This window comes from Lissotriton vulgaris, chromosome 12, assembly GCF_964263255.1.
Source record: "Lissotriton vulgaris chromosome 12, aLisVul1.2, whole genome shotgun sequence".
Taxonomy (NCBI): Eukaryota; Metazoa; Chordata; class Amphibia; order Caudata; family Salamandridae; genus Lissotriton; species Lissotriton vulgaris.
In genome coordinates this window covers 796,073,584-796,090,640 of record NC_141700.1, presented here as the reverse complement: position 1 = coordinate 796,090,640, position 17,057 = coordinate 796,073,584, and the positions used below count along the sequence as shown (strand labels likewise).

The 17,057-nt window shown below is 49.4% G+C and overlaps 1 protein-coding gene across 1 annotated transcript in view; it reads left to right on the top strand.

Annotated features, from left to right (window-relative positions):
- KIF1C (kinesin family member 1C) overlaps window positions 1-15,635 on the top strand; it is a 912,154-nt gene extending 896,519 nt beyond the window's left edge. Inside the window, exon 22 of the mRNA XM_086946204.1 lies at window positions 12,950-15,635. Within this exon, the coding sequence (XP_086802330.1) occupies window positions 12,950-13,909 (960 nt within the window). The 3' untranslated portion in view covers window positions 13,910-15,635. The remainder of the gene's footprint in view (window positions 1-12,949) is intronic.
- The last annotated feature ends 1,422 nt before the right edge of the window (window positions 15,636-17,057 follow it).

Genomic DNA, 17,057 nt, shown 5'->3' with positions numbered 1-17,057 from the left:
CGAAATCTACCTTTAATGGTAGTTCGATGCGAAAAAACTTAACAAACATCTTCCGATATCAACAAACATTCCGGTCGTCGACGCAGGCTGTTGGGCCTATCCACGCTGTGAGGCCTACAACTCATGGAAAGGACCCCATTCAAAAGATGCCCAGAATGTGGAGCAAGGTTTCAACACAGTGACCATCACAAGGTCTGTAACCTGTGCTTATCGCCAGAACACGAGTCAAGCTGTACAGGCTGTGCATCCTTTCAATCAAAAAAGACGATCCGAGATCAGAGGGCCCGTCGACACGACATGCAGAGATCGGCTCCGGAACCGGTGGATATCTTCGACGAAGAAGTTCCGCTCGTCACAGAAGAAAATTCAGACGATCTCCAAATCGTATCCGGGGTAGACGACTCCGATGACTCCATACCATCGGGTCAACGCGTGAGTACCACTGCCCCTACCCAAGCCCCAACACCAAAACCGAAGGCAAAGGTCAACACTCTGCCTCCGGGGCCCAGTCGAGACCGAAAAAAACACTTCGAAAGCCCCGCAATCGAACCCAGCTCTAAAGAAAATACTCAAGCCTTCCGGTAGCTCCGTACCGAGCAAACCACACGTGCCAATCCCACCAGCTCCCTCGGCACCGAAAGAAGCGCCGGCTCCGAAACCGTCGACTTCTAAGGACAAAACTATGAAGCCTGCTTCTGACACCTCGAAGCCGACGAAACCAGCTTCTACTTCGAAGCCAATATCTTCGGTACCGAAATCTACAAGGCCTGATTCTGATGCGCTCAAGTTCTCAAAACAGCCTTCGACTCCGAAGACAATACCCATGTTGCCAAAATCTATGCCTAAGGACACGATCACAGCTCCTAAGTCTAAAGACAAGCAGCAACCACGCCCTGAAACGAAAAAATCGGCGCCAGCAACAATTCCGCTAGGAGAAGACCATTTCCAACCTGATCCTCTACAAAAGAAGATCTACATTGATCCAAAGACAGATCATGTATCCACTACACCACACAGGAAGAGGAAGTACGACACAGCACCTACACCTGCAGTAACTGTCAAGAAGAAAGACTCTGCCACATCTCCTATGCACCCTTCTACTCCTATACTTCCTTCTTCTTCATCTCCTATTCCTCTTAACATTTCACCTCAAAATTCCCCTGAAAACTCTCCTCCTCATTCTACACCACATACACCTCAAAATGATGATGAGTATACAATGGGGGAGGGGTAGACCCAGATGAGCATTTTCCCTACCCTACTGATGATCCAGACTTGGAGTACCCAAACCCACAGGATGTGCCAGATATTCCTGACCCACATACCTATCCATCAAAACCTTCTCCACCAGAAGACAATATTGGTTTTGGGCACTTACTGAATAGGGCTACCATCTATCATGGGGTCACCATGCATTCAGATGAGGCAGAGGAAGACATTTTATTAGATACTTTTGAACAATCACAAAAGTCTGTTCAAATTCTGCCTATGATTAAAGGGGCCACACATGCTCCAGAAGTATTTAAAGATCCTGTACGTGCTAGGATTCTAAACCCTAGAATAGAAAAAAAGTACAGGCCTGCTCCTGGGGACCCTGCCTACATTAAAGGACAGCTACTCTTAGATTCCCTGGTCGTGTCAAATGCTAGGAAAAGAGCAAACTCACAGACATCCGGTGAAGCACCCCCCTGATAAAGAATCTAAGGTGATAGATGCTTCAGGCAAAAAGATAGCTGCCCAGGCTAGCAATACATGGCGTATAGCTAACACACAAGCCCTCCTTGCAAGATATGACCGGGATCACTATGATCAGTTAAAAACACTATTACAACATCTACCTGATCAATATAAAGCGCAGGCAAACAACCTTATACAAGAATAATTTTAAATGCTTCAATCAAGTGTGCACTTGATGTAGCAGACACTGTATCTAGAGCTATAAACGCTAGTGTCCTACTTAGACGTCATGCGTGGTGCGCATTTCAGGATTTAAGCAGGAAGTACAAACTACCATCTTAAATCAGCCATTTAACCAACATCAATTGTTTGGACCTGAGGTAGACACAGCACTTGAGAAAATGAAAAAGGACACCGGTACAGCCAAATCTATGGGCGCTTTGCAATCCACCCAAGCTAGAGGCTCTTTTCGTCGCTCCTTCTATAGAGGAGGCTCCAAACAGACTGGAGCAAACAATGCAGCTTCCTTCAAATCCAATACACAGACATCCTCCAGTAAAGGATATTTTAGAGGAGGCTATAGAGGCAACAACAATAAAGGAAGAGGTTGAGGTAATAACAATGATCGAACCTCTTCAACCACAAAACAGTGACTTTCCTCTGCTCCCCCAACAGCATTCCACTCCTGTGGGGGGGCAGATTAACACAGTTCCTACCTGTCTGGAATTCCATCACAACAGACAAGTGGGTAAGACAAATTATCCAGTATGGCTACTGCCTCAAACTTACAGCTACCCCTCCACACACACCACCCAGGCAGCGTCCAATGTCTGCAGAACATCTTACACTGCTCAAACAAGAAGTCCTATCACTTCTTCAAACAGACGCAATAGAAATGGTTCCTTGACAACATCAAGGAACAGGGGTTTACTCGCGGTATTTCCTAATACCCAATAAGGACGGGACACTAAGACCAATTCTCGACCTCTGGCCCCTCAATCACTATATACACTCAGATCATTTTCATATGATCACAAGTGCTCCCATTGCTGCAACAAGGCGACTTCATTACAACACTAGATCTAAAGGACGCCTAATCCACATTCCTATACATCCTGCTTACAGAAAGTATCTGAGGTTTGTACTGGAAGGACAGCATTATCAGTTCAAAGTCCTTCCATTCGGGGTCACAACTGCACCAAGAGTGTTCACAAAGTGCCTAGCATTAGTAGCAGCACATCTCGAAGACAACACATCCATGTCTTCCCATATCTAGACGATTGGCTCATAAAAGCCAAGTCATTCAGTGTGTCCAACACACATCTCAGACAATTCAAACATTGCACAATTTAGGGTTCACAATCAATTACACCAAGTCGCACCTGCAGCCCTCTCATGTACATCAATATTTAGGGTCTACAATAAATGGGTCTACAGCTCTAGCGTATCCCAGTCCAGCAAGGATACAGAGCATTCAAGCCTTAGTCACAAAATTTCAACATCAACACTCTCTCCCAGCCAGAGTGTTCAGGAGACTAATAGGTGTGATGGCATCTTGCATTTTTTTTGTACCATATGCAAGACTGCAAATGCGTCCGTTACAAGAATGTCCAGCACAACAGTGGAACCAGGCTCAAGGACAACTGACAGACCTGGTGTTGGTGGACAGCCGCACACATCGCTCTCTGCAGTGGTGGAACACCTACAACTTGGCAAAAGGGCGGCCGTTTCTCGAACCTGTTCCACAAATAATACTTACAGCAGATGCATCTCTCACAGGATGGGGAGCCAATCTCCTACATCATACAACTCAAGGCCAATGGACCAATCAACAAAGATCGCTCCATATCAACCACCTAGAGCTACTAGTAATATTCTTAGCGCTCAAAACTTTCCAAGTACAAAACAAAGCTGTCTTAATCCGGACGGACAACATGACAGGCATGTACTATATACAAAAACAGGGGGGACTCACTCTCTACAACTGTCCCAGCTTGCAAAGAACATCTGGAGATGGGCCATTCCACAAAACATATATCTGTTAGCAGAACACCTTCCAGGAGTTCACAATCAGATAGCAGATCTGTTAAGTCGACAGACACAACATATTCACGAATGGGAACTACATCCGCAAGTTCTTCTACCATTTTTTCACAAGTGGGGTCATCCAGACATAGATCTGTTAGCCACACACGCAAACGCAAAATGCTGAACCTTTACCGCCAGGTTTCAACAACCGCTGTCCAAGGGCAATGCGATATGGATGAACTGGTCTGGCAGATTTGCGTACGCTTTTCCGCCACTATCACTAATACCACTAGTAGTATGTAAGCTACAACAACAGTCGCTCAAACTGATTTTAGTAGCTCCCACATGGGCACGCCAACCGTGGTATACAACACTGCTAGAACTATCCCTAGTTCCACACGAAAAGCTACGTCTGACACATCCATGCTAACGCAGAACCATAGAGACATCAGACATCCAGATCCAAGCCAATTGAATCTGGAGATCTGGCTCCTGAAGTCTTAGAGTTTGGTTACCTTAACCTACCACCAGACTGTATGAACATCATTAAAGAGGCGAGAAGACCCACTACTAGAGCGTGTTATGCCGCTAAATAGAAAAGATTTGCCATTTACTGCAACAATAACCAAATTGATCCCCTCGATGCTTCCATCCAAAATATCATTTGCTACCATCTACATTTACAAACATGTAACTTGGCATATTCATCTATACGCCTACATCTTGCAGCAATTGCAGCATACTTACAAAATAGACAACATCTGTCTTTATTTAGAGTTCCTGCTATTAAAGCATTTATGGAAGGATTAAAAAGAATCATTCCTCCCAGGTTACCACCCTCTCCAGTGTGGAACCGAAATATTGTTATTACCAGGCTCATGGGACCTCCTTTTGAACCTCTACACAAATGTGAACTGCAAATCCTCACATGGAAAAGAGCTTTTCTGGTGACTATTACCTCTCTTAGAAGAGTAAGTGAGATTCAAGCTTTCACTATACAAGAAACATTTTTACAATTACACCGTAATAAAGTGGTTCTAAGAACAAATCCTAAATTCCTTCCAAAAGTCATTAGTCCGTTTCATTTAAACCAATGTGTAGAGTTACCGGTGTTTTTCCAAAACCCAGACTCTGTGGCAGAAAGAGCTATACACACCCTAGAGGTTAAAAGAGCTCTTCTTTATTACATTGATAGAACCAAAGCTTTTCGCAAAACAAAACAATTGTTTGTAGCTTTCTCTCCAGCACATAAAGCAACCCCATCTCTAAAGCAGGAGTTGCAAGGCGGATTGTCAAATGCATTCAAATATGCTATCAAAAAGCAAAGCTACACTAACAATTCCTCCTAGGGCGCACTCCACACGCTAACTAGGAGCCTCTATGGCTTTCTTAGGGAACATTCCTCTTGAAGACATATGCAAGGCAGCAACATGGTCTACAATACGCACCTTCAATAAACACTACTGTGTTGATGTGCAAGCCAAGCAGCAAGCAGCAAGCTGCAGTAGGCCAAACTGTCCTAAAACCTCTTTCAAACTACTGCAACAGATACAGGTAACCACCGCTGGGGGAGACACTGCTGCACAATCAATGCAAAGTGTAGAATCTGCAGCTCATATGACTCAAACGGAAAATGCTACTTACCAGTATGCATCTGTTCTTGGCATGTAGAGCAGCAGATTTCTACATGCCCTCCCGCCTCCCCGGGAACTGTATCTGTTCCAGTTTTATCTTGCTTAGATGCACACGCATGGACATCCCTTCTTTATTTCTACTAACTCCATCATTTCCCATCATGGCGAAAAAAATCTAAGGATGGAGCCGATCCCCATGCGCACTATCGGCCAAGGGAGGAGTCTCCTATCTCGTGACTACAAAGACTTCTTCCAAGACGATGACAACATGCAATCATCCGAGCCCGACGACAACAACATGCAATCATCCGAGCCCAACACCAGGTGGCGATTTAATGCAAAGTGTAGAAATATGCAGCTTTACATGCCAAGAACAGATGCATACTGGTAAATAGCCTTTTCCTTCTTGCATCTGTAGCTGTCAATACGCTTGCTCCCGCATGCTCCTGCCATCTAGTGTTGTGCTCGGGCGTGTGCAACTTCTTTTACTTAAAAAAAAAAGTTGATCTGAACGAAACAGGTTACTATTAGATTCCTTACCTTAGAATATCCCCAGGTGTCAGACTGGATCCGGAAATTTTTGCGTAGCAATACCCCTGCGTGTCGTTAGGCGTGGTCTCTGGCTCCGTGTCCGTCGTCGGCGTCGTCTGCACCGGAATGACGTAGTCGGTGTACTTAGACGCCGCCCATACGTGCTGACGTCAGTTCTTCTTTTTTCCGCGCCAGCTAGCGCAGATCCGGAGAAGCTCTACCCCTTAGTCACTTTTTGACTAAAACTTTTTTGATAATTTTTGATCTTCTTCAAGTCATTCTCGACTCTTCAGGTGCCTGTAGGGATGCCCGGGTTCAAACCCTGCTCGAAGTGTAGTCGACTGATGTCGAATACCGACCCCCATCGCCGGTGTCTGCAATGCCTAGGCCTCGACCACGACGACCGTTCCTGTTCCGACTGTCGAGCTCTGACGTCGAAGGCTGGGTGGGAGCGGTCCCGCAAGCGGCTCGAGCTCCAGCAGTCGGGCCCGCGCCATTCGAGGTCCCGGTCCCATGGGAGGTCGAGGGATCGGTCGCGGGGACGGAGCCCTCGCAGCTCCGGAAGTCGGCATCGGTCTTCTTGTTCCTCCTCAGGTAAGAGGCATGAGAGGTCGGAGCTGCGTCATCGCTTCTCCGACCGCCCCCGGCGATCGCCCGACGCGGCCGGCGTTTTGGGTGGCACCACCCACGCGGCTCCGCAGAAGTCGCTAGCACCGCATCCTGCCCCACACCTTCGGGTCCCTGAGCAAGATGCGACGCGGGAGGAGATCGAGCAGTACCTCATGGCCATGAGGTCGCTCTCTTCTCCACCGGGCCCCACGGCGCCTTCGGGCCCAGTGGCTCCGGCTCCGGGGCCTAGCAGGTCGAGTGCTTCGGCACCGACGCCGCAGGCGGCTTCGGTCCCCGCGCCGCAGGCCCCTGCCGGATCCGGATCCGGGTCGATGCCGATCGACCTTATGACCTCACCGGCGCCGTCCCCAAGGGTGTCACCACCGGCACCGACTTCGGTCGACGCCGGCCCCAGTCCTTCTATCGATCCCGTTCAGCCGTCGACACGGCCCCGTTGGGAGCCGTACGAGACAGCTATGGGTACATTCTACTTTAACGAACGGGCCCCGATTGTTGACCCTGGCTACCAGGCATCGGGTGACGAAGAGGACTGGGAGGGGTCTGAGGACCCTCTGACACAGGAGTGTCAGGACCAAGCGGACTGGACAGAGGAGCTTGGGGAGGCCAGCGGCCTGGATCTCTCTCCAGACACTGGTTTTGTCTCCCCTCCTACCGTGGCTACGGAGGAGGTGGCAGCCTATAGCATAGTACTGATGCGGGTGGCTAAGGCCTTAAACCTTACGCTCCCCTCAGCGGCCGTGAGGACTAATCTCCTCACCGAGGTCCTCAAACCGCAGTCAAGCTCGGTCGAGCCTCTGCTGCCGTTCAATGAAGCCTTATCTGATGTTCTGTTGGGCACCTGGTCCAAGCCCGCCTCAGGACAGCCTGTGGACAGGAACGTGGACAGACACTACCGCCCGGCTCCGGGTGACCCAAGCTTCCTGTCGACCCATCCGACCCCCGAGAGCCTGGTTATCCAGGCCTCTAACTCCCAGACCGCGTTCCCGTTGGCCCCTCCCGACAGGGAATCCAAGAGGTTTGAACATTTTGGCAAGAAAGTGTTCTCGTCCCTTAGTCTGGGACTGCGGTCAGTCAACACCGCATGCCTCTTGGGCCGCTACACCCACACCCTGTGGGACACGGTTGCGGACGTGCTGCCACAATGCCCTGAGGAGGTCAGGGCTAAACTCGCCCAAGCCCTAGTGGAGGGTCGAGATGCGGCACGGTACTCTATCCGGTGCGGACTGGATACCACCGATACGCTAGGCAGAGCGATGGCCACGACAGTGGGGGTCCGACGCCACGCCTGGTTACGGTGCGCCAATTTTTCGGCCGATGTCCAGGCTACACTTCTGGACATGCCGTTTGATGGCCGTTGCCTGTTTGGCGACCAGGCAGACCACGCCCTTGAGTGCTTTAAGGACTCCCGGGCTACGGCCAAGTCCTTGGGCCTCTCGGCCCCACCCCAGCAAATGGGTGCCTTTCGCTCCTTTCGTGGCCAAGGAAGGGGCGTCCCCACACGGACCGCCAGCCACACGCCGCAACAGAATCTTCAGCGCAGTGGCGGCCGTGGGAACCGCCGGGGACGCGGTCGGGGTCAAAGGCGAGGCCAGTCCGCACCCTCTCCCGCAGCATCCGCCTCAAAACCTTCCTAGTCAGAGTTTTCAGGCCCATGTGACGCCAGTGGGAGGCAGGGTCCGCCATCACCTCTTCCACTGGCGCACAGTCACATCGGACAGGTGGGTGCTGCAAATCGTCCTAAGGGGCTACTCCCTCCCCTTCGAGGCGACCCCTCCAGCCATGCCACCGCAGTACCACCACATGTCGGGGGACCACTTGCAACTTCTGCAGGAGGAAGTTACGGCCCTCTTGGCCAAGGGGGCCATCGAGCGTGTTCCTGGGCCAGAAGTAGGGTGTGGTTGCTACTCCCACTACTTTCTGGTTCCCAAGAAGGGCAAAGGGGGCCTACGCCCTATCTTGGACCTACGGAACGTCAACGGCTTCCTCCAGAAGGAGAAGTTCAAGATGTTGACTTTGGCTCAGGTCTTGGCTGCCCTAGACCCGCAAGACTGGATGATGGGGTTGGACTTGCAGGACGCCTACTTTCACATCCCCGTCCTTCCGGCCCACCGACGTTACCTGCGGTTCACGGTAGGCCTCGGGCACTTTCAGTTTATCGTGCTCCCCTTTGGCCTTACCAGCGCCCCACGGTTGTTCACGAAAGTGATGGCGGTGGTCGCAGCTCATCTGCGCAGGTTAGGGGTTTCAGTCTTCCCCTACCTCGACGACTGGTTGTTGAAGGCGGGCTCGCCCCAGACAGTCGTCAACCACCTCCAGATTACGGCGGATCTCCTGCACCTGCTGGGGTTTTCCATCAACGTGCCGAAATCACACCTGTGCCCCTCCCAAAAGCTCCTCTTCATCGGAGCTGTTCTGGACTCGGCGCAGTTTCGGGTTTATCCTCCCGAGCAGCGAGTCCGGGATATTCAGGCTCTGATTCCGGTCTTTCAGCCTTTATCCCGGGTTTCGGTCAGGTTGACGCTGCGGCTCTTGGGGCTGATGGCTTCCTGCATCCTTCTGGTGCATCACGCCCGGTGGCGGATGCGGGCTCTGCAGTGGGACCTGAAGTTTCAGTGGGCCCAGCATCAGGGCAACCTGTCCGACCATGTCCTGATCTCGGAGGGCGCTGCGAGACAGCTGCAGTGGTGGCTCACGGACCGCGATTGGGTCAACGGCAGATCCCTCTCCCTTCCCCAACCGGAGCACGTGGTTGTGACAGATGCGTCCCTCCAAGGCTGGGGAGGCCACATGGGAGAGGCGGAGATCGTAGGCCTCTGGTCTCCGGCGGAGTCCCAGCTCCATATCAACCTTCTGGAGCTGCGGGCGATTCGTCTGGCACTGAAGGCATTCCTCCCCTCTGTCCGAGTGAGTGCAGTGCAGGTGTTCACGGACAACACCACCGCCATGTGGTACTACAACAAACAGGGCGGTGTGGGGTCCTGGACCCTCTGTCAAGAGGCTCTGCGGCTCTGGCAGTGGCTGGAACATCAGGGCCTGACCCTGGTGGTTCACCACCTGGCGGGTTCTCTGAACGCCAGGGCGGACGAACTCAGCCGACGGTGCTCGATGGATCACGAATGGCGTCTGAACTCTGACGTGGCGCAAGGCATCTTCCTGCAGTGGGTAGAGCCTTGGTTAGATCTATTCGCCACCGAAGAGAACGCGCAATGTCATCAGTTCTGCGCGTTGGAATTTCCAAGGCGGCACTCGCTCGGCGACGCATTTCGTCGCGAGTGGAGTTGCGGTCTGTTATACGCCTTTCCGCCTATACCACTTCTGTTCAGAGTGCTGAAGAAGATCAGGCGCGACCGGGCCCAAGTCATCCTTGTGCCTCCGCACTGGGTTCGAAGGTTCTGGTATCCAGAGCTACTCAATATTGTCAGTCGGTCCCCCGATCCGTCTGCCTCTTCAGGAGGACCTTCTGTCGCAGCAGCAGGGGACGGTCCTCCACCCGAACCTGTCCAGTCTCCACCTCCATGCTTGGAGATTGAGCGGCGGCAGTTGAGGCCATTTGACTTGCCTCCTGAAGTTTGTAATGTGATTCTGGCAGCCCGGCGTCCCTCCACTAAGTCGGTATACGCCTGCCGGTGGAACAAATTTGTGGCATGGTGCACAGCAAAGGCTGTGGATCCCCTTTCTGCCCCTCTTTCTGAAGTTCTTCTCTTCCTTCTTTCTCTTGCCCAGCAGGGCTCTGCTCTGGGCACTATCAAGGGCTACCTTTCTGCCCTTTCTGCCTTCCTAAGGCTGCCTGATCAACCTTCTTTGATCACGCATGGGAGGCAAATCCTTTACATACCTTGGTCCCTCCCTGTGGTATTCCATGCCACAAGCTCTGCGCTCAGAGGCTAATTACATCAAATTCAGAAAAGCCTTAAAAACCTGGCTATTCAACATCTAAGTAAGCTGTCCAATTACTCATCACTGAATCGCAGCGCCGGGAAACCCCTTGTTGGGTAGCTGTTTGCGCTATACAAAATAAATAAAATTAAAAAAAAAATAAATAAATAAATAAGTCCCCTATAGTTTTCTGAAGGGCATCACGCACATGTTTCCACCTGTCCCTTTTTTGATGCCTCAGTGGGACTTGAACCTGGTTCTTACTTTCCTGATGTGCGCTCCCTTTGAGCCGCTTCACTCTTGTCCTCTCCGTCTTCTCACCTTGAAGACAGCTTTCCTGGTTGCCATCACCTCTGCCAGGAGAGGGAGTGAGTGAGCTCCAGGCTCTATCTTGCAAACCCCCTTTCCTGTCTGTGCATCCGGACAAAGTGGTGCTGCGTACAAAACCATCCTTCCTGCCCAAGGTAGTCTCTGCTTTCCACATCAGGCAGTCCATCACTTTGCCCTCCTTCTTCCCGCCTCCGCATCCTTCAAAGGATGAAGAGCGGCTCCATCGTCTGGACCCGAAACGTGCGCTTTTATTTTACATGGATGGCACTCGCCAGTTCCGGGTGGATGACCAACTCTTTGTTGGCTACGTGGGTGCGAAGAAAGGACGGGCGGTGCATAAGCGGACCATCCCTCGGTGGGTCGTTCTATGCATCAAGGCGTGCTACTCCTTGGCTAGAAAGGAGCCTCCAGTTGGGCTGCGATCCCATTCCACTCGGGCCACGGCGGCTACTACTGCCCTGGGTCGGGGAGTCCCCCTGCAGGACATTTGCCAGGCGGCTACGTGGGCCTCGCTGCACACCTTTGCGAGGCACTACTGCCTGGATAGTCAAGTCCCCAGGGATGACTTCTTTGGCCGTTCCGTCCTCCAGGACTTTCTGGTGTGAGTATTGGTTCGCAGACCCACCACCGGGGTTGGTATTGCTGGGGTATCTATTCTAAGGTAAGGAATCTAATACTAACCTGTTTCTTTCAGATGAACAAGTTACTTACCTTCGGTAACGATATATCTGTAAGAAACAGTAGTTAGTATTAGATTCCTTACCGCCCCACCCGTCCTCCCCATTCTGCGAACTGATACCTAGGGTTAAGGTCACCCCCTTTCAGGGCCCTAGTTTCATGGCACCAGTGTTGGTTCTAGCATGGCTCTGCGTATCTGGCGCGGAAAAGCGGTCTCTAAGAACTGACGTTAGCGTGCATGGGCGGCATCTAAGTACTCCGACGACGTCATTCCGGCGCAGACGACGCAGATGACGGACGTGGAGCCAGAGACGACGCCTAACGACGCGCAGGGGTATTGCTACGCAAACATTTCTGGATCCAGTCTGACGCCTGGGGATATTCTAAGGTAAGGAATCGAATACGAACTACTGTTTCTTACAGATATATCGTTACCGAAGGTAAGTAACTTGTTCTTCAAGTCACGAGGTACAGTGACTCCTACTATTACTGGTAATGTGCAGGGGCATCAGCTCCATCATTAGATTGTCTCCTTCGTCGGGTTCAGATGTGTCTCCACCGAGCTCCAAAGTGGGCATAGCCTGGTCGTTTGTCAAATGCATTCAAACCTGTTAGACTAAAGCCAAGAGTAAGTTACCTGCCCCACACAGACCCCAGTCCACCCACAAATAGATGACATCCAAGGTTTACTTTCCTAGGTAACATCCCTATAGCTGACACTTGTAAAGCAGCTACCTGGTGCACCCCACATACTGTCATTGATAATTACGGTGTGGACGTGTTAGCTTGCCAACAAGCTGACATTGTCCAGGCTGTCCTGCGTAGACTTTTCCAGGCCTTAGAAACATCGCCCTAGCCCCTGCTCAGGGGAGAACTGCTCTATAGTCTATGCAGAGCATGTGTATCTACAACACATGGCCACCAAAATGGAAATGTTACCCTGTAAGCATTTGTTTGTGGCATGTAAATGTAGTGCTGTAGTGTCACTTTCACCCATGCTTCCTCCCCGGGAAGTCTCGTGTTATTGCAGATGCATTTCTTTTTCTAACTCTGCATTGACTTATTTTTCTATTTCTTGTTGCTCTATTTCATCTTCATTCGACGTGCGGGAAAAACAATCTAACAATGGAGCTGATGGCATTGAGCAATACCAGTAATAGGAGTCACTATACCTTGTGACTCGAAAGACTTTTGCTGGTGCTAGAATCCTTGAATTAAATAATTTCCTTCTTAGCCTCTGGGTTTGTAAAGGTAATGGTGCTTAGAGGAAATACAGATCAGATGCTAAAGCGCAGTTTGCTGCTTCTCTTTTAATAAGTTCAGATGTCCACTTTAGTTTGTCCTCGCATATCTTAAAGAAGGGGAACAAACAGGCTTGTCACATAGTGTGAGCAAGTGCTTTGTGTTACGAGCAAGGCTTTCAATAGGAGCTCTTGCACGAAGTCACATCAAAGATACGTAAGAATAAGTATGGGGATCGAGCATGTATTTTCTGTGCTAAAAAAACTGTTGATTAAATGGCTCGTAAAGGATTTGTCATTAGAAATTGTTCTCATCTGTTGCAGGATGACATCGAAGAAGAGGAGTTGGATGATGAAAGGAGCCTCTTGTGGTACAACCAGGTCATGGCAGATGAGGAAGCAAGAGAAGCACTGGAAAGACATGGGAGCAAGGATTCACTTGACCGAGAAGCATCCAAAGAGAAAAGGATAGCTCAGCTGATGGAGGAAGACCCCGCCTTTCGACGAGGAAGACTGCGCTGGCTGAAGCAAGAGCAGACTCGTCTGCAGAACCTGCAACAGCAGCAGATTCTCAAGTGCTTACGCAAGAACAACAGCCCAGGCAAGTTTGTGCCCCCCTACGACTGCAAGCTGCGCTTCCCTTTTAAGAGTCACCCACAGCATCGCTATTCTTGGGGGCCGAATTCAGGCTTCATGGAAGCTGAAGATGATGCTGGAGGGGAGGGAGGCCCCAAAGACTCTCCACCTTTGGAGCTGATGGAAAACGGTGGACTCCCTGTTGAAATGGCAGAAGAGAAAGAGAATGCAACAGAGCAGGAAGAACAAGTGATAACCATACCACAGATACGAACCCAGAGCCCTCAAAGAAATTGGCACCAACACAGCCCCACTGCCCAACATAAACATTACCATCAGGGCAACAGGCAACGCCCTGAAAACCAGCATAGATACCGCCGCAACTCCTTAGACAATGGGAATGGCAAAAAATCTAGACCCCATCGTCAGCACTTGTCCCCACATGACAAGGAGCGTTCCAATCAGGAGCAACTCCAGGGCCGGAGACACAATTATTACCATCATCAGCAAAACCCCTACCAACAGCACAGACCAAACCACTACCGAAGCTATTACAACAACAACAACCACTATGCTGGAGGGCCAGAGTTTGGTAATCCCCAACCTTATCCACAGCACGCCTACAAATACTACTCGTACACTACCCCACCACGAATGCGTAGGCAGAATTCTGCTCCTGACCTCAAGGATCGAGAAGCTCCCATCTAAACGGGGAGAAGACAAAAGGACAATGAATCAAAACTGTAAGGACAAAACATGAATGTGTTGGACAGGAGAAAGATGTCAAGTTGGTTTGCGGAAGTGAAATGGGTGAAACGAATGGTGTGCTCCGTGTTGGCCAGTGAAGGCAAAGTTGCACAGAGTGATGCTAACCTGATGCATAACTCCAGTTCTAAAGTACCAACACGAAAGGTGGCATTCTGGAAATGGCAGCCAATAGGTTTGTGTTTCATTGGGGGCAGGTCCGGGATAATGTGCCCTGTCCCTTCATTGTTTTAAGAATATCCCCATTAAACAAAATGGAAACCTAATACTACAGCAAGCAGTCTCAAACGCCAGTTCCACCACAACTTGGGTCAAGCCTAGATTCAGCCATGTTGAGGAAAAGGCGATCCTAATCAGTGCATAGTTCAATTTTGTCCAAGTCCAATCGATTGTGTCACCCGGGCTCAGTTTGAGGCCCATTACACTCTGTAATGGCCAGTGAAGGGGCTGGGCTGTGGAAAAGCTGAGGCCGAGGGTGTTTAGGCAACACTATTTAAGTAACTTTCATCAGTAAAACGGTAGAAGTGGTGTTTCCTGAAGCTTGCAGTCAAGTTGTCTGTACCATGCTGTATCAAAGTTCTCACTCTTTGAACCTCCCACCTGTTGAAAAGTAATAATGGATGAGTGCCATCATTTCATTTCTTTTGCCTTCCTCCAATGTTTGGGTGTCCAGATGAGTTGGACAACTGTCTGAGCTAATTCCGTTCTGTAGGATCTATTATCTAACAGGGACACTTGAGAAAGTACCATTGCTGGCTATCACTGAGGCGCACGGGCCCTAGTGAGTTTTGGGAGGTTGTATCCATTCATGGATATCACTTTTTCACTGACTGTGGCCCTACTTTAGCCGCTGAATGAATTTGAATGGTTAGCTTGCAGTTTTATTTACTGCACTACCGTTATTTCATTTCCAAATTCAGTTTGGTGCACCAGAGTTACAATGTCAACCTTCCTTTTGGCTGGAATCTGAAGACATGCCGGAATATTTCTTAGCCATTTAAGGAAGCTCAAACACGAAGCTGCTACTTTATTGATCTGATGGCTCATAGAAAGCTTTTCGCCTTTTATATGGCCATCTTGTGTTTATTTTTAAAACACTTTTAGTCAGTTTTTCTCCACAGAAGACCTAACACTGAACAGTTTGCGAGAATGCCCCTCATTTGGCTAGAATTAGCAAGGAAAAGACGCACAGTATTATGTTTCCTTCTCATTTCTGGCAATCATGCTGTGCATGAGTTTTTTCAGTGCTAGAAATTGGGTGGTAGGACTTTGAAACGGAATATTCCTTAAGCCTTAGGCAAGTTGCTCTCCAGTCTATAAGTCTTTTCAAAATCCGCTGCTGATTGTTGTCATACTACAGGAAAATCAGTGATTAGCTAGTGCCTACTTTTCGGCATTTTGAGACCACTTTCCGTCCTCCTTTGAAAAGTTCCTAGTACTGGCATTTGACACTATCGACTAGAGCCGAGAGGCATGATTTCAATGTACTCGATGTCTAAGACAACCTTTACTCGACATTGAGGTGTGAACTTTTTAAATCACTCTCAAGCAAGCACAAAACCTCAACACCTTGGCGATGAGAGGTTCACGTTCAACAACTTCTATATTCATTCTGTCACCACACTCACTACAATTTCCTAACAAACAATATATTTATATATATATCTATGATCCCTCCCACAGTATTACTGACTCAAGAAATAAATGTGCCCACAGTAAAAGCAGTAGGACCAAACCAATTGCATTAAGCCTGCAGATGGGTATACTTAAGAAAAGAATCTACAGTGGGGTCATTAGTGGGTACATTCTTCTACAAAACATGGTTCACATGTTTGCAGCACACCGCTGCCTATAAGCGGACTCTAGAAAAGCCACTCATTAGGCCAAGCTGCAGTGTGAAATCTGGTTAGCTGGCATTTCTGTGTCTATCCGGTCTGTTGTTGGATTCTTCACCTCTTTAAATGATGAGGTGGGCTTGCTATTGTAATGCATGTTTATGACGGTTGTCATTGAATATCCTGTGATGGAAAAGGAAACATTGGTTGTAATCTTAGTTCTCTTTCATGGAAATGTTACCTGAGTTATTCAAAAGGCTCCTTTGCTTTCCTTGGACACCATGAGACTGAATTCTGGCGGTTAGTGTCTTGCAGGATAGAAGTAGCCTTGCAAGCTGCCCAAGAAATTGTAACTTTAATTGAAAAGAAGATCTTTCTTCTACACAGGCATTTATAGGTTTACAGAAATGTTTGCTTTTTGTGATATTGTATGATCCGGGACATAGGTAGAGCTGTTGTTCAGTGTTCACAAATTCTGCTAAGATTCCCATGATTGAAAATCAGACCAGGCATAATTTTGCCTTCCAGTGCTGACATTCGAGAATATGAATACGTAATAAGCCGTTCTTTTATTCTTTTCTTTTTTTCTTTTTTTTAGGTTCCAAGTAGTTCCTTTATTAAGTTTTAATTGTAGATGTAGGAAGATGAAGAAAAGATGGAAATACGATAGAAGTATAGACCCACCAGGAGCAGTCTCCCTCTGCTCAGCCTCTCATCCTCAACTGACACTCTTTCCACCAGTCCACACACCAACATTCCATGACATCATACAGCATGCTCCAGCCATGCAGACTGAACAGAAGAGAGAGCATTGATTTAAAGAAAGAAGAGAGGAATTCACCATTACAATACTAATCTTGGTGGCCTGTGCGATGATTGGCCATTGGCTCGCCTAAAGTCCAAGACCAGGTCTTGTTTCGCCATCATACTCGTCCAAAAGGAGGTGGCACCACACAAAGCACTTCTCTACAGAGATTAAAATGTAGGAGCCAGCCGCCTCCTGGGGTTGCACTCTTGTGTCTTCATTTCCAGAAAGAAGATGTGATGCCTGTATCTTCTCTGGTATCGCCAACAACATTGGTGCCAGGGCCGGACTGGGAACTGAAAGCAGCCCTGGCAAATTTTGCTAGACCAGCCCCCGTCCCGCGACCGAGCGCGCCCGACCGACCGCTCCTAGGGGGTTTGGGGGGATCTCGCAAGAAAATTTTGGACAGCACGGGCAGGGTGCCTTGTTGAGTCTCAAACGGCAACACCTT